Below are 24,223 nucleotides of genomic sequence, written 5' to 3'. Positions count from 1 at the left end.
GGAAGGAAGGGGAGGGGAGGTGAGGGGAGGGGAGGGGCGAGGGGAAGGGGGGGGGAAAGGGGGGAGGGGAAGGGGGGAGAGGAATCAGGGAGAGGAAGGGAAAGGGAAGGGAATAGGAAGGGGAAGGGAAAGGAAAGGGAAGACATTAGAGGTTGCTAGGGGTTGGCAGAAAGGCAACAGGGAGTGACTGCATAACAAGGTTTTCTTTTGGAGTGAATAAAATGTTGTAAAAGTAGATAGTGATTGTTGAATAACACTGTGAATGTACTATATGCCACTAAATGGTACGATTTAAAATTTTTTAATGGTAACTTTTGTGTGTTTTACAATAAAAAAGAAAAAAAGAAAGGTCTATACAAAGAAAGTACAAGGAAAAAGGAAAGGAAGATGTAAAACAGTCTGCCTAAGAACCCTCACAAGAAAACAATTCATTAGAACAAACGAAACTGTGATCAAAATTGGCGTGAAATGGCCGGGCGCGGTGGCTCACGCCTGTAATCCCAGCACTTTGGGAGGCCGAGACGGGCGGATCACGAGGTCAGGAGATCGAGACCATCCTGGCTAACACGGTGAAACCCCGTCTCTACTAAAAAATACAAAAAACTAGCCGGGCAAGGTGGCGGGCGCCTGTAGTCCCAGCTACTCGGGAGGCTGAGGCAGGAGAATGGCGTGAACCCGGGAGGCAGAGCTTGCAGTGAGCGGAGATCTGGCCACTGCACTCCAGCCTGGGCGACAAAGCGAGACTCCGTCTCAAAAAAAAAAAAAAAAAAAAAAAAATTGGCGTGAAATTACTGCATTTAATGAAGCCATCACCTCTACAAGAAGAGATCAATGTAGCCATTCCAGAACTCAAGCTAGAGTGACAACAGAAAGAGCTGAAATGTAGTAGCAGCATTAAGAAAAAAGAAGCATCAAACTATGAAAATGAGGGGTTAAGGGTGCTCCTTTCTTATTACAGAATTGAAAATTATTTAGCCCTATAAACTATGTGAATATATAATTCAATTTAAAAGTAAACATAAAACACTAAAATAGCAAAACAACAACAACAGCTCAGACTATTTTTATTTCTGACTCATGGAAAATAACAACAAAATCTTTTACTTTTAGGGACTATAAACACAAGAGTGTCTTTAAATATTGACTCATATACGATGGAAAAGTTAAATCAAACTAAACTAATGGGAACAATGTTTCCAAATGATTCAGCCTCTCCTGTGGTTGTAGTAAACCAAACACCCAGTATCACATGGATGTGGCTGTCCAGTGAAGACTTACAATTCTTAAGGACACTCTTATTTCATGGTGATTTTACTGTCTCCACCTGGTTCAAACCAATCCCTCTGTGCATCCATTAATTTATTCAACAGACATTACTAAGCACCTATAAGTGATAGGTGCTTGACCCATTTCAAGTCTTGCCTTTGTTTGCTAATGTATCTGACTTCAGTTTAACAACATGGCACTGGTCTCCCTGCTTCATCTTTGTTACCTCTGTTTCCCTCTAGATCTTGATCTCCATGTGTCTAGCCATGGTCTAATAACTTGATAACTAATAACTAATAAAAACCAATAATTAACAACTTGATGACAACTTTTTTGCCTTCCTTGTTTGATAATTTTATTTTTCGCTTTTTGAACTTGACTTGGAGCCTTATCTGGATAGCCAGAAAGGCATAAGCCCTTGCTCCTGATGTCTGTCCACATAAAAATAAATGCTTACCATCTAGTATTTCTCTCTAGCTACTGTCTCTTCCCATATTGCAGATTTACTTGTGTTAAATCTGCTTGAGCAAAAACTTCCATAAATTACTTTTGAATGATCTTCTACAGGGCACATGGTATTGTTAAAGGGATAGACTATGTTCCTTCCAAAGTACTTACTAGCTGTATCACTTATATTAACAGCTTGTACTCAGTTTTATTACTTACAGTAAATATGTCTTCATGGCCATCCTGAAATCGAGCCCCATCTGTTCCATAAAGGTATATGGGGGCTGAACTTCTATGTTGTCCATACAGAATAATATAAATCTGTGAGCTGGTCCCTGCATCTGGCAAGTCACTGGTGATTATAAAAACTTTCCAGTTACTACCTATAAAAGAAAAAATAACATAGAGCATTATGGCAGCTGATAGAAATGGAAGACTCAGAACAACAGGTCATCATAAAAGTAGGAGAGTTCAGGATAGACAAAACTTAGTCTTCATCTCCTCTGAAGAAGTGCCATAATAGAAGATTTATATTTGGAATTTAAAATACTCAATAAAATCACTATTTCCTACAATGTGACAGTGAGAATATTTCCAAAAAGATTGTTAGTGAGGTGGCTAGAGTGGTATCATTACCATATTATTGTTGGTCATACCTGGACTCCAAGAGAGTCACTAAACAACTTCTTTGAAGCTCCCAATATTTTGACAAAAAAATCTCCAATATTCTCAGCTCTGGCATGTAACATGTGCATTGAGAATTAATGACTTTTAGGATATTTTTTGAGTTTAGATATTTATTTTCCAAAATAAAAATTTATACAATAATTAAGAATATAAACTGGAATTGGTGAGTAGAATTTGGGAAGCTATCTGCTATAATTTATTCATTTATTATTTTAAGTATCCTCAATTAATAAAGTAACTAAATCCTACAAACAGAAGTGTATTTTGTATCACCTACAAACAAATGAAAACAATGCTAAAAAACATATAGCTCATTGTGAACAAAACTGAGACTGACTAAACATTATAGTACATTCATGGTGGTATGATACAATATCCTAGGATTTCGATTTAATTTTGCCAGGTTTCTGTGCGATAAACATCAGTGTATTATTTCATTTTCACATTGCTATAAAGTTACTACCTGCGACTAGGTAATTCATAAATAAAAGAGGTTTAACTGACTCACAGTTCCACATGGCTGAGAAGGCCTCGGGAAACTTACAATCATGGCAGAAGGTGAAGGAGAAGCAAGTACCTTCTTCACAAGGCAGGAGAGAGAGAGCGCGCATGAAGTGGGAGCTGTCAAACACTTTTAAAACTATCAGGTCTCATGAGAACTCACTATCATGAGAACAGCATGGGGGAAACCATCCCCATGATCCAACCACCTCCCCTGCGATCCTCCCTCAACACCTGGGAATTACAGTTCAAGATGAGATTTGGGTAGGGATACAGAGCCAAACCAAGTGAATCAGAAAGCTGATCTATAAGAAAAATGAAAGCCAGATGTGGTGGCGCATGCCTGCAGTCCTAGTTACTTGCAAGGCTGAGGTGGAAGAATCGCTTAGGCCCAAGAATTTGAGGTCACAGCAAGCTATGATCCTGTGACAGTACACTCTAGCCTGGGCAACAGAGCAAGACTCTATCTCAAAAAAAAAAAAAAAGGAATAAAACAAAAGTGAAGTAATGAGAAATTAGGGAACACACTCAAGATTACATAAAAGAATTAAGAATACAAAGCAATAAAATTAAGAATGACTGACTTAAATGGCATTCTTTCTACTCATTAGACTGTTTTCCTCTCTTCCAACTTTGAACTAAAATGTATTTCCCATTTTCATCATCAAAATAAATAACCAAAGCCTAGATTTAAATTTTATTTATATGGTACTATAAATACACATTAAATTAATGTATGTTTGTATTTGTTTTTTTTTATTTTTATTTATTTTTTTGAGAGGGGGTCTCACTGTGTCACCCAAGCTGGAGTGCAGTGGTATGATCTTGGCTCACTGCAACGTCCACCTCCTGGGTTCAAGCGATTCTCCTGCCTCAGCCTCTCGAATAGCTGAGATTACAGGCACCCGCCACTATACCTCGCTAATTTTTGTATTTTAGTAGAGGTTTCACCATGTTGGTCAGGCTGGTCTCGAACTCCTGATCTCAAATGATCCACCCATCTTGGCCCCCCAAAGTGCTAGGATTACAGGCATGAGCCACTGCACCTGGCCTGTTTGTAAAAAATCTACTTTAAAATACAAAACTATATTTTGTTTGCCCTACACATAGTGGAAAGCCATGTTAGTCTATCAAATCATCTTGGTAGACAATCGGTAAGTAAAAACATAATTTTAAAAAACTAGTCAAGGATGGTCTGTCTTTAACAGTGACAGAAAATGTTAAACTGCAATTGCAAACTATAGAGGTAGAAAAATTCTAGCTATGTTCTGTAGGATAACTGGTATGTTAGTTCTTGTTTGAATAAATTGAAATACTGCACTTCTTAGAAATGCAGCAAAAAGAGGTCAGGGGAGAATCAATACTTGCTAAAACTGCAAGGACCAAATCGATCAAGAAAGAAATTGCATTTTCCAACAACTAGGATGGAAAGGCTGAAAAGTGAGAGAATGGAAATAAAAATAAAAATAATGAAATATGATGTCCATTTACTATAGGTTTTTGCACCTCCCTAAATCATTAAATTATTAAAACCTTAACCCTGCAAGGGAGTACCATAAAAACTGGAGTAGAATCTAAAGATCATGAACTAAGACTCATCTTTCAGTTTATAACTTACATTTCAATCAATACAAAGCCAACAAGTCATTGGGTCATTACTAGTTGACCACTGTCTGGGGAGTAGTAGATGAAAAACATAAGATGTGCAAGAGTAGCCAAATTAAAAAAAAAAAAAAACAAAATAGATGTTGGAGTGGATGCGAAGAAAAGGGAATACTTCTACACTACTGATGGGAATATAAACTAGTACAACCACTATGGAAAACAGTGTGGAGACTCCCTAAAGAACTAAAGTAGAACTACCATTTGATCCAGCTATCCCACTACTGGGTATCTACCCAGAGGAAAAGAAGTCATTATATGAAAAAGATACTTGCCTGCATGTTTATAGCAGCATAATTCACAATTGCAAAAATGTGGAACCAGCCCAAATGCCCATCAATCAATGAGTGGATAAAGAAACTGTGATATATATATATACTCATCTATACATATATACTCATCCATAAAAGGAATGAATTAATGGCATTTACAGCAACATGGGTGGTACTGGAGACTATTATTCTAAGTGAATAACTCAGGAATGGAAAACCAAACATCATATATTCTTACTCCTAAGTGGGAGCTAAGCTATGAGAATGCAAAAGCATAAGAATGACACAATGGACTTTGGGGACTCAGGGGAAAAGGGTGGGAAGGAGGCGAGGAATAAAAGACTGCAAATTGGATTTAGTGTATACTGCTAGGGTGATGGGTGCACCAAAATCTGACAAATCACCACTAAAGAACTTACTCATGTAACCAAACACTGCCTGTTCTCCAAAAACCTACGGCAATAAAAAATTTAAATAAATATATGGTTGGTAGTATTTGACCATATGTATAGGAGAGGCACCTGACCACCATAACTGAAGCATGCCCTGAGAATGACCCTATGGTGTAAGAAGAATGTGTGTTTGGAGTCCCAAGCTAAGGAATTCGAGAGTGGCCAACCTGGAGTTTCACTTCTTATCCATGAGGGTCATTCAAATCCCTGGCCCATCCCTTGGAACACAGGCCATACAGGGAATCAAGGCCCTTGGTTTTGGGTTAAATGGAGGTTGCTAGGTGTAGGGTGCTAAGTAAAAATGCTATATAAACTGCATGCTTTTTATAAACAGTAGTGGTCTTCCTGTGTAGTCTGCTATCACTGGACTGCCCCAGATGTAAGTCCCCCCCAATAAACCCTATGTCTAAAAAAAAAAAAAAAAGAAAGAAAGAAAAACATAAGATGATGTCATTGTATTCTGTTAGCTTGTAATCTATATGAGGTAATAGGCCAACATACCAAAAGAGAAAAACATCAGAATATTCTTAATGTAATATTTTGTGAGGTGAGGTCAGATCACAGAAAAACTAACGTAATGAATAAGAAAAATTAGAAGGAGACAGAAAAGAAGGGGAGAGGGAGAACAAGAAGGAGAAAGTAGGGAGGAGGAAGAAAACAACAAGAAGCCAAAAAAAAAAAAAAAGAAAAAGAAACATCAGCAGAAAGAAAGTACAAAACTTTATGCCATAATCTTTTAAAGTAGAAGTCAAAAGGCAAGTAAGACAGAAGATTTCAGGAGTTTGTACGGCATCTAACCCAGTTTTCTCAGAAATGCTGTGGGAGAAAAAATGTGAATAGACAAAATTCTAAGTCTTTGAAATATACATATACCACGAGGCCTCAATTTGAAAAAGAGTGAGTTGAAGGGGTGAGTAAATGAACTGGAGAAAAAAAGAATGCAGGTAGCACCTTTTTTCTTTATATAAACTATTTAGTCATTTAATGAGCAAACAGATTGGGGAAAGACTCAATTTACCAGAACAGATACAAAACATATAGAAAATCTGAATAGTCCTATATCCTCTTAAAAAAAAATAAATTTATACTGCAAATATTTTTCACAAAGAACTTCAGGCCCAGATGGCTTAAATGGTAAATTTTCTATCAAACCATTCTAAAAAATAGTATCAATGCTATATAAGCCCTTTGGAATAGTTCCCAACTCATTGTATGAGAAGAATATTACTCTGGTACCCAAATTAGAAAAGACATTATAAGAAAACTACAGAGCAATAACCCCCATTAGCATCAATGAAAATATTCTCAAAAAAATATTAGAAAACCACATCAACTATAATCTTGAAGTTTATTCCAGAAATGCAAGTTTTTTAACATTAAGCAGCCAATCAATGTAATTCACTGTATTAACAGAACACAGGAGAACATAAAATGATACTCAGGATCATTCCTCATTAGAGAAATGTAAACAAACTAAAACCACTATGGGATAGAGCACTGCATATAATAACTAAAATTAAAAACAGTGAAAATACCAAGGTAAGAATATAGAGTAACTAGAACTCTCATGTATAACCAGAGGAAATGTGAAATGGTATAATACTTTGGAAACAGTTTGGCAGTTTCTTGTAAAGTTCAACAAACTTACCATATATTCCTGAAATTCCATTCTAGTAATCTACCCAAAGAAATAAAAACATACAAAAACTTGTACATGAATTTTCATTGTAATTTTACTCACAATACCAGAAACTGGAGTAACCCAAATGTCCATCAACAGGTTAGTCATGGGTTAAATTCTCTCTTCAAAAAAGATATGTCGAAGTCCTAACCTCTGGTATCTATAAATGTGACCCTAATTAAACATAGGGTCATTGCAGATGTAATTATGATATAAATTAAGAGGAAGTCATGCTGGAATAGTGTAGGCTCTTAACCCAATACAACTTAGAAAAGAGACACCCAGGGAAAATGTCATGTGAAGATGGAGGCAGATATTAGCATGATACATCTACAAATCATGGAACACCAAGGACTGCTGGAAATCACCAGAAGCTAGGAGGGACACACAGAACAGGATGTCCCTCAGAGCACTCAAAGGAACCGATTCTGCTGACACCCTGATTTCAGATTTCTAGCCTACAGAACTATGAATGAATAAATTCTGTTTTTTGAAGGCACCAATTTGTGGTACTTTTCTTACAGCAGTCCCAGGAAACTGAAAAAGATTTGGTAATAGGAAGTAGGGTGCTGCTGTAAAAAACAACTAAAGCTAGTTCTAGATAGGCTCTGGAAATAGGCCAAGGGTGTGCCTGAACAACCTCTTGCTAATGTGATTCACTGATCCAATCAGCCATCTCAGCAGAAGCCATAAATAGAGATGGAGTTACCCAGGAAAGATCTGTGGAGAACCTTTGTGTCTAACGGTACAGACCCCTTTGGCATCCACAGAAGACCAACAAGGTTTTTGGAGAATATTATTTCATCAGATGATGTATATTTCATCAGATGATGTCCCATTTCATCAGATGGGACAAATGACTGTGGGGGCCAGAGAGGGTAAAGCCACTGCCCTGGGGGGCTGGGCAGGTGGGCTGCTGCCTGAGTAGGGCCCAGAGAACAAAGCAGTAAGCCACTGAGGATTACTCTCAGGCCTTGAAATCTAATGAAATTTGCCCTGCTAGGTTTCTAACTTGCTTGGAACACGTGACCCCTTTTATCCTTTCAGTTTCTTCCTTTTGGAATGGGAATGCTTATCCTATGCCTGTCCCATCGTTGTATTTTAGAAGCAAATAATTTGTTTTCTAGTTTCACACATCTGTGAATGGAGAGGAATTTTGGTCCAAGATGCATTATACCCAGAGTCTCACCCATATTTGGTTTTGATACTATATAAAATGAGATTTGGGACTTTGCGAAATTACTATATTTAGATGAGATTTTGAATTTAAAGTTGATGGTGGAATGGTTAAAACTTTTGGGAATATTGGGATGCAGTAAATGCATTTTGCACATAAGGACATGAATTCTCAAGGGCTAGAAAGCAAACTGTAATGGGTGACTAGTGTCCTTATAAGAAGAGAAGAGATACAGAGACAGAGGAAGAGTGCTACACAAAGATGGAGACAGACATTCCAGCTATCCTGCTGTAAGCCAAAGAATGCCAAGAACTGCAGGCAACCACCAAAAGCCAGAGAAGAGGTGAGGAAGGATCTTCCCCTACAGTCTTTAGAGACAGCATTCAGACTTCTAGCCTTCAGAACTGTGAGAATAAATCTGTTGTTTTAAGTTACTCAGTTTGTGGTAATCTGTTACAGAAGCCCCAGCAAACAAAAGGTGACTCTACAGTAAAATGTGTTACATAATGAATACAACTCAGCAATTAAAAGGCACAAACTACTAATAGATTTAACAATTTGGATGAATCTTAAGCTTCATGCTGATCAAAACCCTAGTCACAGGAGTATATACTTCATGATTCCACAGAACTACTAGGACAAGGCAGTATAACTGAAAGCAAATGAGTTCTTTCCTAGGGCCAGGAATGGTGGAATTATCTTCAGAGAACATGAATAAACTATTTGGGATAGAATTGTTCTGTATTTTTATTGAGATGGTAATTATACAGGTGAACACGACTATCAAAACTCATCACATTTTACATTTAAAATGCGTACATCTCTTTAAGTAAATTATACCTCAATAAGTTGATTTTTTTAAACATTAATAAACAAAACTTGTAAAAGTTGTAACTCAAATGGTAAAATTGTTTTAAACTGCCACACAAATGAAAAAGGACAAATTTCCTTTATTTGCAAATAATTCATATAATCAATAAAACAAAACTAAACAAAACATGGATATCACAATGGAAAAATGGACAAGAATATGAATAGGCAATTTATTTAAAAAAGAGAAAGAACACAAGTGATCAAGAAATAGAAAATATGCTCAACCTCCCTTATACCTAAAGACAGGCAAATCAAACATTGTTTTTCATCTATCAGAGTGACAAAAATCTTTGGTTTTAAAACACCTAGTGTTATAGGAGTGTGACGAAATGGGCTTTCTCACACACGTTTGACATCAGTGAAGTTTCATATACCTTTATTGAATGGCAGCTTGAGAATATCTGTGAAATTTTACAATGCACATATTCTTTAATGTAACTATTTTACTCTTGTAATTTACTATACAAATATACTCAGAAAGACCCCAAACTATGTGTACTAAGAACACTCAGAAAGACCCCAAACTATGTGTACTAAGAACATTCTTCAAAAATCTCCTTATCTAAGTAGCAAATATTTAGATATTGTAACGTAATGGGGAGCCGAGCAAGAAGATACGAGGCAGATGAGAACAGAGGTAGCCTTTATTGGGCTCCTGGGCAAGGTTCACCGGTCCCCTAGGAGGAGAGCCAAGGAAGTCACACTTGGGGCGGGTATCGGGGGGCCTTTTATAGGGCAAGGTAGGCGGGGTTTGTAGGTTTCGGTTTTCCTGAGTTAGGTTTCAATTTCTGAGGAATGACGTGTCCAGGAGCTTGCGCAGAGCGGGGGTTTTTTTGGTGGGCGTGGGCTTTTTTCCGCACACTGAGAGTCTTAGCAGGGAGTGAAGGGCGGGAAGTCCTAACAAAGGGCCTGCCATGCCGGGTGATACCGCCACGTTGGATCTAGATTCCTGCCTAACATTCTGACCTCCTTCTAATAAGAAAAAGGGGTGACTATTCATCTGGCTGCTTCCTGCTGATATAGGCTGTCATGGGGTTCTTTGGAGGTGGGAACTCGGGTATAGGGGTGGAGTAGCATCTGATTGACAGTGACCCAGGAGGCTTCCTTTATGTGGTCCTGGAGGAAGAGGATGACACAGGGAGCTAGACTCGGGAGGACTAGGTGGCCAAGAAAGGTCAGGCAGACGGTCGTTTCCTGTGCACGTGAGTTGTAACTTGGTAGGTGTAACAACCTGAGTGGTCCAATTGGAATCATGTTGGACCCATTTTTCAGCTGGGACAGGTGATACCAGGAGGGAAGACCAAGACCAAGGAGCTTGGCAGCGGTGGGGGTGGCGGGGATTAAGGTGTATGGTCCTCTTCTTTCAGACGACCGTGGATAGTGGGGAATGTGGAGCTTCTAGGAGAATGGTTGCCACCTGCACCTAAGGGTTAATGGGGACCGAAAACCAGGAAAGAGGTATGAGCCTGGCGGGGTTTGTCAAGAGGGAAAAGAGAAACGCCAGGTGCAGAGAGGGGTTGGGCCCGAAGTGAACGGAGGCCCCTAGCTTGGAGAGGAGGTCTTGTCCTAACAAAGGTACTGGGCAGGAAGGAATGATGAGAAATGAGTGCGAGAAAAGGGAGCCATCCAGGTGGCAAGACAGAGGAGGAGCCTGGCGGTAGGTGGAGGGAGTGCCATCAATTCCTATGACCGTGACAGCGGAGGGATGGCTAGGCCACTGGAGGAAGGCAAAACAGAGTAGATAGCCTCCCCTGTCCACAAGGAAGGATATGGACTTACCCACTGCCTGGAGCATAACCTTGGGCTTGGCGAGAGTAGGAGGGATTCTCCAGCCTGGGCCTTTTAATCTTCGTTGGTGTCGAGGAGCTGGAAGACGCCTCCAGTACCTGGAGGAGGATCGTCACATAGAGGCGTAGCAACCGTCCTCAGGTTGGGGCAGTCTGACTTCCAGTGGCCCATCCGCGGACAGCTCAGACAGGGACGAGTTGGCTCCTCAGGGTTGGGGCACTGCCCGGCCCAGTGGCCTTCATTGCCGCGCTTGAAACAGGCACCAGGTGGCGCTCGGGAAGCACCACCTCTCTGAGAGCTCCTGGAGCCAGCCGGCCTCAGGGCTGCCACCAAGGCCTGGGTTTGGAGTTGTACCTTCTGTTTTAGCCTGGCCTGTTGCTGGGCCTCAGCTGCTTCCTCCCTGGAGTTGTAGACCTTGAAGGCCAGTTGACTAAATCCTGGATGGGAGTTTGAGGGCTGTCCTCCACCTTTTTAAATTTTTTCCAGATATCCGGAGCCGACTGAGAAATAAAGTAGGTAGCCAAGACAGTTCCTCCTGCAGGGGAGGCAGGGTCAAGGCAGGTATACTGAATGAGTGCCTCAGTTAGTCGGCTAAGAAAAATGGCCGGATTCTCATCTGAGTCTTGGACTACCTCCTTTAATTTATCAAAGTTGAGTGACTTATTGGAGGTTTCCTAATAAACTTATTAGGTTTCCATTTCTGAGGAATGAGGTGCCTGCATGCCGGCAAGAAGGCACTGGAACTTCATGTCTCGGTGGCGGTGGCCTGCCTGCCCAACCTGGTAGTCCCAGTCAGGCTCGGCCGAGGGCACCGCCTCGGTGCCAACTGGCATGGTGGGGTCAGTTAAGTGAACCTGGTCAGCATGCTGCCTGGCTGCCGCTAGGATACGTTCCCGTTCCTCAGGGGACAGGGTTGAGGTCATAACAACATGGAGATCATGCCAGGTGAGGTCATATGCCTGGCATAGGTATCTCAACTCTTTGATATACAGAGTGGGGTTGGCCGAGAAAGAGCCTACACGCTCTTCAATCTTAGACAGATCTGCCAGCGAAAACAGCACATGGACCAGACCACTCCTTCGGCGCCTGCCACTTCCCACAAGGGGCACAGGAGGTCGGTCCTGGACCGGGTATGGGCTGAGGCAGGCAAGGAGGAGGAGGAGGTAGGAGAGACAGGGTCCATCAGGTTTGGTAGGGGCACAGGAGGAGTGGAGAGAAGGGGTGGTGCAGACGGAGACAGCGAGGGGTCAGAGTAAGGGGGGGGTTGAGCAGGGGACTGAAGGGGAGGCGGAAAAAAGGCATTAGGGGGCTCAGAGAAAGAGGGGAGATTGTTCTTCTTCTGGCCTGAGGAAGAAGATGTCGCGAGCAAGACCTGGGCCAACGAACATTGGGCACAGAGGTCTGAGCAGAAGCACAAGTCCCAAAAGGCCTGAACGTAGGGTACCTCAGACCATTTGCCTAGTCTCTTGCAGAAGTTGGTCAGGTCTGTGAGGATGTTAAAATATAGAGTGCCCTCTGCAGGCCACTAAGACTGATTATCTAATTTGTACTGCAGCCATGCCACTGTGCAGAATAATATAAGCCGCTTTCCTTTTAGGTCTTGGCCGAGACCCAAAGTCTGGAAATTAGCCAAGAGGCACCCCAGAGGGGATTTTTCGGTCTGGTTTGGACTGGGCAGCCCCCATGATCCTGAGGCAGGCAGTCCGGAGGCAATGGGAGCATCCTCCCACTGCCACGCGGAGTGCAGGGTATGGCGGCTTCCGGGGAGGTTGGACGTCTCCTAGTCCCTGGTGCTGAGGTCACAAGTGAGGGATGGGGGAAGCCCTGATGTGGCTGCGTTTTCTGGCAGGGACTCCCAGAGCCTGCAGGAGGGGGGAAATCTTAGCCAGCAGTGATCAAACTGAGTCTTGGGTTTGGTGAAACAGCTCTAGGCTGGGAGAGGAGGTCCTGGCTTGGGGAGAGGAGAGCCTGCCTGAACTGGCAGGGGTCCGGGAAGGGGTCTCCTCCCGGGTTTTGGCACCAATGTAATGTAATGGGAGCTGAGCAAGAAGACACCAGGCAGATGAGAACAGAGGTAGCCTTTATTGGGCTCCCCGGTGAGGTTCACCGGTCCCCTTGGAGGAGGGCTGAGGAAGTGGCACTGGGGGCAGGTATTGGGGGCCTGTTATAGGGTTAGGTAGGCGGGGTTTGTAGGTTTCGGTTTTCCTAAGTTAGGTTTCCATTTCTGAGGAATGAGGTGTCCAGGAGTTTGCGCAGAGCAGGGATTTTTGGTGGGCGCAGGCTTTTTTCGCGCACTGAGAGTCTTAGCAAGAAGTGAAGGGCAGCAAGTCCTAACAAAAGACCTGCCATGCCAGGTGATACCGCCATGTTGGGTCTAGATTCCTGCCTAACAGATATGATCATGTATCTTTAAATACAGAATGAGTTAAATTTTGACTCAGTGCAATACACAACTATTTTAAAAGAATAAAGCTAAATGTGGTACAATTTGGATACTATTACCTCAGTTTTACCAAAAAAAATGATAATATGTACACACGCTGCTATGCACATTTAAAGTTTAGAAAAATCACCTTAAGATACCTTTATAAATAAAGTTTAGAAGTTGGAGATGGGAGAAGGAAGATACTTTTTATTTTATACCTGCCTACACTATCTAATATTTTTACTACATGCTATATAAGTTTTACCTTTTTAAATTGGTTAAGTATGTAAAGAGAAAAATATATATAGTGAACCAATGAAAAGTTCTTTAGGAGTATCAACATATAGGAACTCTGTGCCTACATTCTTTCAAAACAAAAAAAAATATTTTCACCTTGTGACTGTAAAAGTCCTCTCTACAATTATCATTTTATATTTAGAGTTCCTAGTAATCATATGTAAACTGTTCTTCCCAGTATTCACAGGCTAGAAAAATCTTTAATAATCTTTAAGTGATGCCAAACAGAAACGACTGAACCATTTGTACAAATCAGTACATTGACATTTAGTGACACAACTAATTGTGCATCTCTAGTCAGAAATGGCTTGACTTTTCTATAAATGTGAATAGTCTCTTTGTGAGGAGAGGAGAGTAGTAGATCTTCAAGGTCACACAGAATCATTTTGAGATCTAGTCTCTGAAACTTGATTTTAGATAAGTTAAACTTTCTCAGTTTCTTCATTCAGAAAACAGAAATAATACATTCCTCTTATTGCCTTTAGGAGAGCTAAATCAGACAACATGTGTTAAGCACATAGTACAGTGCCTATTACATAAGAGCTACCCAAGAAAGGAAAGTTATTATCATTGTAATTGTTACAAAATTGCCTCTGTTGCATCAGTTAGATTATGCATTCTCATGAGAGCAATATTAATCCCAAAGGACAAAACCTGGTTTTTGGTGGGCAAAAAATCTTAAATATACAATGGTTTGGGGCCCTCTAAACTCAGGGCTATCTGGCAAAACATTATTCCTTAGTATTTAATTTCTCTCATTAGCAGAAGGCAATAACAGAAAAAAAGTTGAGAAGTTAATTAAGCTACTTAAGAATTACATGTAAAAACCATTATCAACCTTGGAAATTTCAGAGGACAAATTTATTATATAAATGGAAATTAATCTCCTAATATACAAAATTAGAGAAATAGTGCCTGTGTCTGTCTACATGCCTGAGTGATTGTAATTCATATACACAACAATAAAAAGAAACAGAAAAGGATCAGCCTTCATGATATAGGTATGTAGCCACTGGGTTACAATGGTGTCTATAAGGAGATTTATATTGGTGGGCAAATATAAATCACAAATACTTGGGATTAAACCATTGGAAATCAAACTCCAAGCAAGGCAGTAAGAGTATTCAATCTTAGCCACCGTTGTTTGAAAAAGATTGTGTGAAATCAGAAGCAGCCATAAAATAAGTAACTTATAAGTAGTATATGTTACAGAACTAATGGAAGATAACTGGTTCTCTTCTCATGCCAGAAAAACTTAAAGTAGCAAAATACCAATTTGAGTGTCCAAGACAATGATGGACTGCTTTACAGATGGGCAGGGTCATTTTGTGTAGTTCTCTCCAGTACTCTTGTGCACGCTGCCTCTAAGCACCAGCCGACTTGACTCCATCTTTCTATGGTCTCTCTTTTCACCCAGGAATGTAAGGCCCAAGGCTACTTTTCCGGTGTAGATAAAATTTACATAGCAGGGGGAAATTCCAAGCCAGGCACTCAAAGCTTTAGTCTCCAGCTGCTGGTTTAGCAGTTTAAAAAGGAAAAATGAAAGAACCTAGATTGGCCAAAGCAATTTTGAAAGAGAACAAAGTTGGAAAAATTTACACTATCTGGTTTCAAGGCTTACTATAAAGCTACAATAATCAAGATGGTATATTGTGGAATACAAATATATGCACAAATCAATGAAATAGAACAGAGAATGCAGAAATGCACCCCTACACATGTGGTTGATTAACTTTTGACAAAAGACTATCCTTTCTAATTCAAAGTATTCAATGAAGAAAGGATAGTCTTTGGAACAAAGAGTGCTGGAATAACTGGATATCCATTTAAAATAAAATGAATCTCAACTCTTACCTCCCACAGTATATTAAAAAAAGAGAGAGAGAGCTCAAAATGGGACAAATAGACCCAACGTAAGAACTAAAATGATGAAACTCCTAAAAGGAAACACAGGAGAAAATCTTGCCATTGACATAGGCAGGCAGAGATTTCTTAGATAAGACTTGAAAAGCATGAGCCATACAAAGGAAATAAACAAACTGGGCTTACCAAAATTTAAAACTTGTTCATTCAAAATCCCACCACTAAGAAAGTGAAAAGTCAAGCTATTAGACTGGGAGAAAATGTATGCAAAACATACATCTGAATGTATTGTATATCGTATTATATATATAATTGCTTCTCAGCCTTTTGGCTAAGATCAAGTGAATATATTGTACCCAGAATATGTAAAGAACTCTTGCAGCTCTAGATTTCAAATGCCCAAAAGAAAATAAATCTGAAAACACACTATACCACCAAAGATACATGAACAGCAAATCAGTACATGTAAACAGGTCCAACAACAATAGTCACTTAGAAAAATGCGAATTAAATGAAGAAAAGTAAACACACTGGTATAGCTAAAATTTAAGACTAACAATAGCAAGTGCAAACCAGAATACAGAGCAACTAGAATCCTCATATATTGTTGGTAGGGATACAACATGATACAACTACTTTTGAAAGGAGTTGGCAATTTCTTATTAACATACAATTACCATACAAGCTAACAATCTTGTTCCTAGATATTTACCTAGGAAAAATAAAAAATATGTCTTGCAAGAAGACTGGACATGAATGTTTATATAACTTATATCCAGAATAACCAGAAACCAAAAACAAATGTCTATTAGCTAGCAAATGTATAAACAAAGTGTGGTATGTGCATACAATGAAATACCACTCAGCAAAGAAAAACAAACTACTGATTCAGGCAACAATAATGAATCTCAAAATCATTTTGCTAAGTAAAAGAAGCAGATAGCAAAGATGCCAGACCATAAGATTCCATTTGCAAAAAATTCTAGAAAAAAACAGTACAGCCACAGAAAGTGAATCCATGGCTTCCAAGGGCTGGGAAAAGGGGAGAAGCAATTAGCTATAAACAGAAATAAGAAATCCTTTTTTGGGTGATGGAAGTGTTCCATTATCTTACTGTAGTGGTGATTATGTGAATACATATGTTTGTCAAAACACATTAAATCATAACACTTAAAATTGGATAAGATTTTATCAAATGTAAATTATACCCAAATAGAGGGTTTGAGAGAGAGAGAGAAAGAAGGAAATTAAAAATTAAGGAATTATTCCAGAGGTTCGTCAGGCTGAGGTAATATTCATAATAGAAATTTTAAAATGAAAGAACAACAACAACAACAACAACAACAAAAAACAGAAGGGAAAGATCACAGAAATAATATAAAACAAATTCCCAGAACTAAAGGATATGGGTACTGAATGCCTAGTGTAACAAAAACAAACAAACCCTATACAAGTATATATTATTGTGCAATTTCAGAATACCAGAATAAACAGATGGTCCTAGAATCTTTTGGGAAGGGGAGAGGGGTCACATGTATGGGAGCAGAAATGAGAATGGCTTGGTACTTTTCATGTTGGGACTAAAAAATAAAAGATAAATTTTTAAAGCTTTCAAAATGTTTGAGTTACTTCTAATGTATAATGCCATGTAATTTTCATCCATTAAACATGTGAGAATAAAGGTTTTTTTGTGTTTGTTTGTTTATTTTGAGATGGAGTCTCACTCTGTCGCCCAGGCTGGAGTGCAGTGGTAAGATCTCGGCTCACTGCAACCTCCACCTTCTGGGTTCAAGTGATTCTCCTGTCTCAGCCTCCTAAGTAGCTGAGATTACAGGTGCACACCACCACGCCTGACTAATCTTTTGTATTTTAGTAGAGACAGGGTTTCACTGTGTTGCCCAGGCTGGTCTCGAACTCCCAAACTCGGGCAATCCACCTGCCAAAAGATATTTTCATACATTCGATAAAAAAAAAAAAAACTCCCATGCACTCCTTGTTATAAACTATAAGAGAATTCTCTCCACCTAAACTGAGGCCTAAACTAAGATTTCAATAAACAAGACATCCAATATAGAGAGAAAAAGGAGATTCCCAGGATGTTGCTGAGGGATAGCTCAGGATGACAACTGCACAGGTGACTTGGATTGAAGCAGTTCATGTTGGATGAGGAGGGAGCTGGGTAGAGGAGTTGGGAAGGGACTTCCCCAAGGAATGCCTTCAAGAAAAATAATGTCCCCAGGGGAAAAAAAATAGAATAGATATGCACTTTTATGCTGACAGAGTCAGCCCTGGGGAAGAGTTCAGTAATAAATGATAGTCCATTTTTAATCCAAGGAAAACAAAAAATAGTTCAAAAAAGAAAATGTAGTCAGAATATACTAACAGGCTCAGCTGAGGAAAATATTTACATATTCACATGGTTATTAATAAAAACCCTATAATTTAATTTTAAAAAATTATACTGGCAGAGGCAGGAGGTGGGAAGTTTGAAGGTGAAATATCAATAGGCAAAATCTGAAATTGAATTAAAAAAGCAGTATGTCTCTAAATACAGAAATAAACAGCAGAAAAACAGCAAAACATTTTCAAGAAAGACGCCTCTGTGGAGTGGGAATTAGGTATGTACAGGCTCAGAAAGTGGTCTTTTATTTTGAGCCTTGCACTTCTGATTAAAACTAGTTATAAACGTATAACTTTGGTAAGAAATAAAAATGCAAATGGAAGAGTTCATCACTGAAACAAGTACAACTTCTATGCTGGATAGCCTGCCAGTGCAGGTCTACTGTGTGATTCTAGCTCTTAATGCCTTATAGACACTAGGTGGTCAGCTGTATGCAGAGACTTGTCCAGCTAGGCACTCACTGTGGACCCCATTCCTAACCCACTCAGGACCACCCAGGAGTTCAGTCAGTCCTATTGAGCTATTACATAGCACTCTACATACTTTGACATTGCATGACAACCAGACATTTCATGAGACTCTATTTGTTGATCCAGATTAGGTCTACAAATTCCTAGTAGGATACCGAACAGGGCATACAAGGCTAACCTCGATATCAACCTCCTGAAGGAAGAGCACCAGACAATCTCCATAATGCTATACTACCCCATGCCTCCTGGAAGGGTAACAGGACAGAGTCCATTGTGCAGATTGGTGCAAACTAATAGGTGAACAGGGAGAAAGTAAGCAAAGGCATAAAATAACACATCTAGAGAACTTTCTCTTGGTCCCAGTCATTCTTCATATAATGGCTTTTTGACTGAGAATTTCCACTAACAGGCCTATGTTGAAATACATGTCTAAAACAAACTCCAATGTCATTTAAATGACATGAAATTATTCTTTTGGATTCTCTATACCACATCCATGAGAATAAATGGGACACATATGTATGCAAGTGTGTTTTTTGTTTTTGTTTTTTGAGAGGGAGTTTTGCTCTTGCCGCCCAGGCTGGGGTACAGTGGCATGATCTCAGCTCACTGCTACCTCTGCCTACTGGGTTCAAGAGACTCTCCTGCCTCAGCCTCCTGAGTAGCTAGGATTACACGTACCCATGACCAGGCCTGGCTAATTTTTGTATTTTTAGTAAAGAAAGGGTTTCACCATGTTGGCCAGATTGGTCTTAAACTCCTGACATCAGGTGATCCACCCACCTCGGCCTCCCAAAGTGCTGGGATTACAGGCGTGAGCCACCATGCCCAGCCAAGTGTTGTGATTTTTATGATGGTTTCTTTCTAATTTGGTCTTGAAGTTTTTCTTGAGAGTGGCCATAAGCTCCAGCCTTGCCCTGGCCAGAAATTCAAAGGATTTGGTTGTGGATGTTGACAGTACACCTTCCATGGAATGCCTCTTTATCCTGAAGGATGCCTACTGCCTAAGTGTCTGCCCCATGACTAGGTGTCCCTCTCACAGGAAACTGTTTTTATAGGCAGACACCCTTGTGGGTCTTGCCTGACCTGTATCCAGATTGTTCCTGTCAAGACAGTCACTCTCTAAGATAGCCCTGACCAAAAAGAAGGCTATGTTAAGAGCATCTATGCCAAATGAGACGCAATGAAGTGAAACGAAAATGCATGAAACATAAGTGTTTATTATTCACAGTTCCCAGAAAGGTTAGGGGCACCAACAGAAAGAGGCAGCAGGGAGATCAATCAGCAAGAGGTCAGTGGGGAAAAGGAGAGGAAGAGGGAGAAAGGGAAGAAGGGAGGCTGGGAGAGAGAACAGCTGGGAGAGAGGGGGGAGGAAATCTCTGGGACTGTGTATGCCTTTATTAAGGTCTATGGGCATTATCCTTTAGGCTTTCTTGTGGGGGTTGTAGACGGGCTAATTTAAAGAAATAAGTTCCCCTCTTCCCTCCTGAAAAGGCAAATCTATTTACGTGACTCTAGTGTTGACCATTACATTTTATCATGTTCAGTAGCTGTGGAGTATGTTGGGTTTGGGGTCAAAGAAATGAGGAATAAGTAGGCCATACGGCAAACAACTACATGGGAAAGTAAGGTTTTAACTAAGCCAAAGGTGACAGATTAGGACTAAATTTCAAATATTATGTCAGGCCTAAAACTGGATGCTGAGGCAGCAACTGCATTAAACAAACTTGTAAATATACATATACGAATATTTATATGTATGAACATAAATATAGTATTTAGCTTTGTATCACCCATTTCTCACTATTTTCACTCTCAATATAATGAATTTCTGTGATGTGCAAGTCATGTTTTCCCATGAACTTACCCTCCTATCTTAATTTACTTGGTTGTATTGATTCACCTGAGCTTTAAGCAGTCTCACGTAGGTAGTAGTCTGTAGACTGCAGCCATTTATCAACATTAGAGTTACAGAAGAAAAGAACTATTTTCAAGAGGAAAAGCAGCTAAATGATTTTTACTCCATTGCCCTTTTTTGTTCTTGCTGTTACTGATTGTTATGATAATCTGTGTATGAATCAAAAAGTAAACACTAATATATGAAATACCTATGCATAGAGAAAAGACTCATGTGTATATCCTTTAGAAAGAATTCCCATTGTTAAAAAAATAATCATTGTATATTACATCTAAAGTCCATGATGGCAACTGTTTACTAATTTTTGTCTAGAACAAGATGAACATATCTTCTCTAAACCATCAAACATAGTGCTTGTCTCTGTTTGAAGGTTTACTGTTTTGCTCCTTAATTTTGAAAAGCTTTTCAGTCATATATTCTCTGCTATGACTTAGGAATATTCCCTTAATAACTTAGCACTTAAGTCACTGGAAGATAAACCCTTTTGGGAAAAAAAGTGTGAAATATCTTGAAATGGACAAAAAAGAAATTACCAAGTGCTTTGTCAAGTCCTCTTGGGGTTACCTCTGTTTTTTCATTATCTTTAAATTATCTGAAAATCCTGCAAATTGTAAAAACACAGATAATGCAAACTATTCTTGTCCATAGAAATATAAATTGGTTGTGTCCAGGGAATGTAATCTTTGTCCTGGACAGACCCAAATTCATTTCAGCATTTCTTATTGCTTATTTTTAGTGATACTTTAAATTCTTCCTTCAGCCCACTGTATATGTTAATAATTCCCTATGCAATTTGTAAGTTAAATAAAATCTTTGGCACATGATCATGTTATATCTGTACAGAATTCATGATTTTGCTTTTTAAAAACAATTATCCTTTAATACCTTAATGGACAAGACAGTAGAATAGGAAAAATGCTAAGTACTTCGGATTAAAATAACTCTGGGCAGTTATGGAATCCTTCTTAACCTCAATAAACAGGGAATAGAAAGTCATTTTGTTTTCAGGTTAGATCTGTACATAGAGTATCAAACCACAAAACTCAGGACTTTTTATGAGGATCAAATACAGACATTAAAGTAAAAGTGCTTCTTAACTAGCCTCTGTGAGTTTTAGTCCCCTTCCTGCTACATTAAAGATACTATTACCCATCAAGAGGGTTCTTGTGAGGCCTAAGATAATACACATAAAGAACTTAGCCCAATATTTGGCACCAAGCAGGGGCTCAAACTGTTAGTCACCTTCACTTTCATGAGGGGCCAGATGACTAAATCTTGAAAATACATTTCATATACATGCACACAATAAAGCTAAAATACATCTTGGTCAGAAGAACACCAACTTTGAAAAGCATATCAAAGATATTAACACTAATGGCTTTTTAAAGAAAAATAGCTAAAACATGTTTAACACTGTGTGCCAACCTCTGTGCTAAGAGTTTTACAAGTATTTTCTCTAGTGATCCTCTCACAACCACCTTATAAGGTAGCTCCTCATAAGTACTTTAATGAGTGCCACAAATACGGAATGTAGTTTCAATACCTCAGTTTACACTCTGAAAAATGAGGCATTTTTTTGTCACTGAAAAGTTACATTATAGTATTTGAAAGTGTCATGTAAAAATTACCCCTATCCACTGAGCCAATGGCTCATTAACTTAGTTTCAACTTGAATGAGGGAATTTTGGTGGGTGCCATCCTCCCTAAATTGGGCTTTCCTTGGAATCAACTCTGATGATTCTTGACAGTTGGCATTTTTTAGTGCCTCTACATTTGAACTTTTGCTCCTTGCTACTAATAGTATATTTATTTTAATTCTGAACACTGCTACTTCTTCTGGGTTTAATATTTGGGGGATGCCTGCACAGTTGGACATTCAGTTTTCACTGATGCAGAAGAACGAAGCTCAGAGACTGCCCCAATGCTTAAAGCATTGCCTTTATCCATGCAAGCCTCTCAGAGTGCCTGAACTTTTGACAGCGCATGGCACAGCTGCCATCTGGTGGGCAAAACACAATAATTTCACCACTCTACCTTGGAACCAGAGACTCTGAATTCCTGAGTAAGGGATGCTACACTTCCATACTCAGCCCTTCAGGTACTTCATCTCTAAAGCAAAAGCTAGGTCTCTATAATATTCTTAAATTTCCTCTCAAGTTTCACTTACTCTTCTAAATTTTGCAGTGTGACAAGATTTTTTAAATATAAATCTTGTAAAAATAAAAACATGCTTTGAATGTTTAAAAGAAAAAATCATCTTTACAGACATTTTAAGGATGCATAAAATACTGCTTTCATAAAATATTTAAAAACCTTAAAAAATACAAAAAACTGCATTCTATTATTCAGCATATTTGCACATCCTTCTATATGTATGGATCTGAAATTAGTAACAGTTAAGAAAAACTAAATGCCTTCAAAAGCACTTCTTATCCATTTAACACACATTTATTAGGTACTTACCATGTCCCAAGTACGAAGCTAGCTCTGTGAGTAAGATGTGGCCTAAGATCTCAGAATTCAATGTATGTGAACATGTTCATTTTAAAGAAGAAGTACGTTACACAGTCACGCATTACTAATTCATGGTTGTCACTCCAGCTTCTCCCAATTATTATGCACCAAGGACACTGTTTGGTGTAATAGTGTTGCCAAAAACTACATACTGAATGTCATATTTCTTGAAACCTCCCGGTTTTTATAAGTGATTTCCTCAATCTTCTTGGTTATATCTGTATTTCACACCTTCCAAATTAAAAAGAAAAATTCTTTCCTTGTCTCACTGCACTAGCAAATGAGTGCTATAAAAAAATATCTTATCCCTGGCCAGGCGCGGTGGCTCACACCTGTAATCCCAGCACTTTGGGAGGCTGAGGCAGGTGGATCACCTGAGGTCAGGAGTTCAAGACCAGCCTGGCCAACATGGAGAAACCCCATCTCTACTAAAATATACAAAAATTAGCCAGGTGTGGTGGTGCATGCCTAGAATCCCAGCTACTTGGGAGGCTGAGGCAGGAGAATCACTTGAACCCAGGAGGCGGGGGTTGCAGTGAGCCGAGATCATACCATTGCTCTCCAACCTGGACAACAAGAGAGAAAGTCTGTCTCGAAAAAAAAAAAAAAAAAAAAAAAAAAATCTTATACCTTCTTCCTCACATGAAAACAATGGCAAAAATGTAGTAATCCCAGTGCAGTGGCATGTGCCTATAGTCCCCACCTACTTGAGAAGCTCAGGATGGAGGGTCATTTGAACCCAGGAGTTCAAGACAAGCCTGGGAAACATAGTGAGTACCAGCCTTCAAAAAAAAAAAAAAAAAAAAAAGGGTAGTAAAAGAGCATTAATTTTCAAGCACAAAGAACTGGGTTCAAATCTTGGCATGATACCCTACTGTAAACCAGTCATGAAAGTCCTTTACCTTCTTCTCCTAACGTCTCTATTTTAAAAAAAAAAAAATTCTCGGGGAGTAATACAGCCACATTCACAGTGCCTTTATGAGGAAGAATTACACACAAAAACCCTGCAGGTGTACCATAGTCCCTGATACACGGTAGGCACAAAATTAATGTAAATTATTTTCTCCTTTCTATTTTTTCTCCAAAACTTTGTGCTCTTTCATTCACTACAATTTCTCATTGCTTACTACAGAAGCTTACATAACATTATAACTTCCATATTTTCATTAAAAGAAAGCATCACTTAATGTTTTTTTAAAAAGCATACTCTACGTAGAAGTAGTCTCCAGCTGATGAAGTAGCAATTCATAATTTTTATGAATTTATGACTCATGCTGAACTGACACCAACATTATTCTTGATGTAATTAATTCAGTTACCTTTTGTTCCTCAATGCCAAATTTATGTTATTTTAGCATCTCCATGTGTGGCCCCAAAAATACTGACCATTCTAATTTGAGTCAGTTGTAGACAAGAGGCATAGATTTCCAAGTTTTCTAAGACTTGTTTCTATACCATCATGTAGTAATGGAGTGGAAGGAATCTTAAAAGCTTTCCTGGTTAACTCCTGGGAAATATACCACAGTTAT

The 24,223-nt window shown here is 39.3% G+C and overlaps 1 protein-coding gene across 1 annotated transcript in view; it reads right to left on the bottom strand.

The window, feature by feature from the left end:
- Positions 1–24,223, bottom strand: part of RP1 (RP1 axonemal microtubule associated) — a 323,400-nt gene that overhangs the window by 240,672 nt on the left and 58,505 nt on the right. The window contains exon 4 of the mRNA XM_023184239.3: positions 1,933–2,096. Within this exon, the coding sequence (XP_023040007.3) occupies positions 1,933–2,096 (164 nt within the window). The remainder of the gene's footprint in view (positions 1–1,932; positions 2,097–24,223) is intronic.

The sequence above is a fragment of the Piliocolobus tephrosceles genome, chromosome 7, assembly GCF_002776525.5.
Source record: "Piliocolobus tephrosceles isolate RC106 chromosome 7, ASM277652v3, whole genome shotgun sequence".
NCBI lineage: Eukaryota > Metazoa > Chordata > Mammalia > Primates > Cercopithecidae > Piliocolobus > Piliocolobus tephrosceles.
Note: the sequence above shows the minus strand (reverse complement) of the source record. Positions and strands in the feature narration are given on the sequence as shown.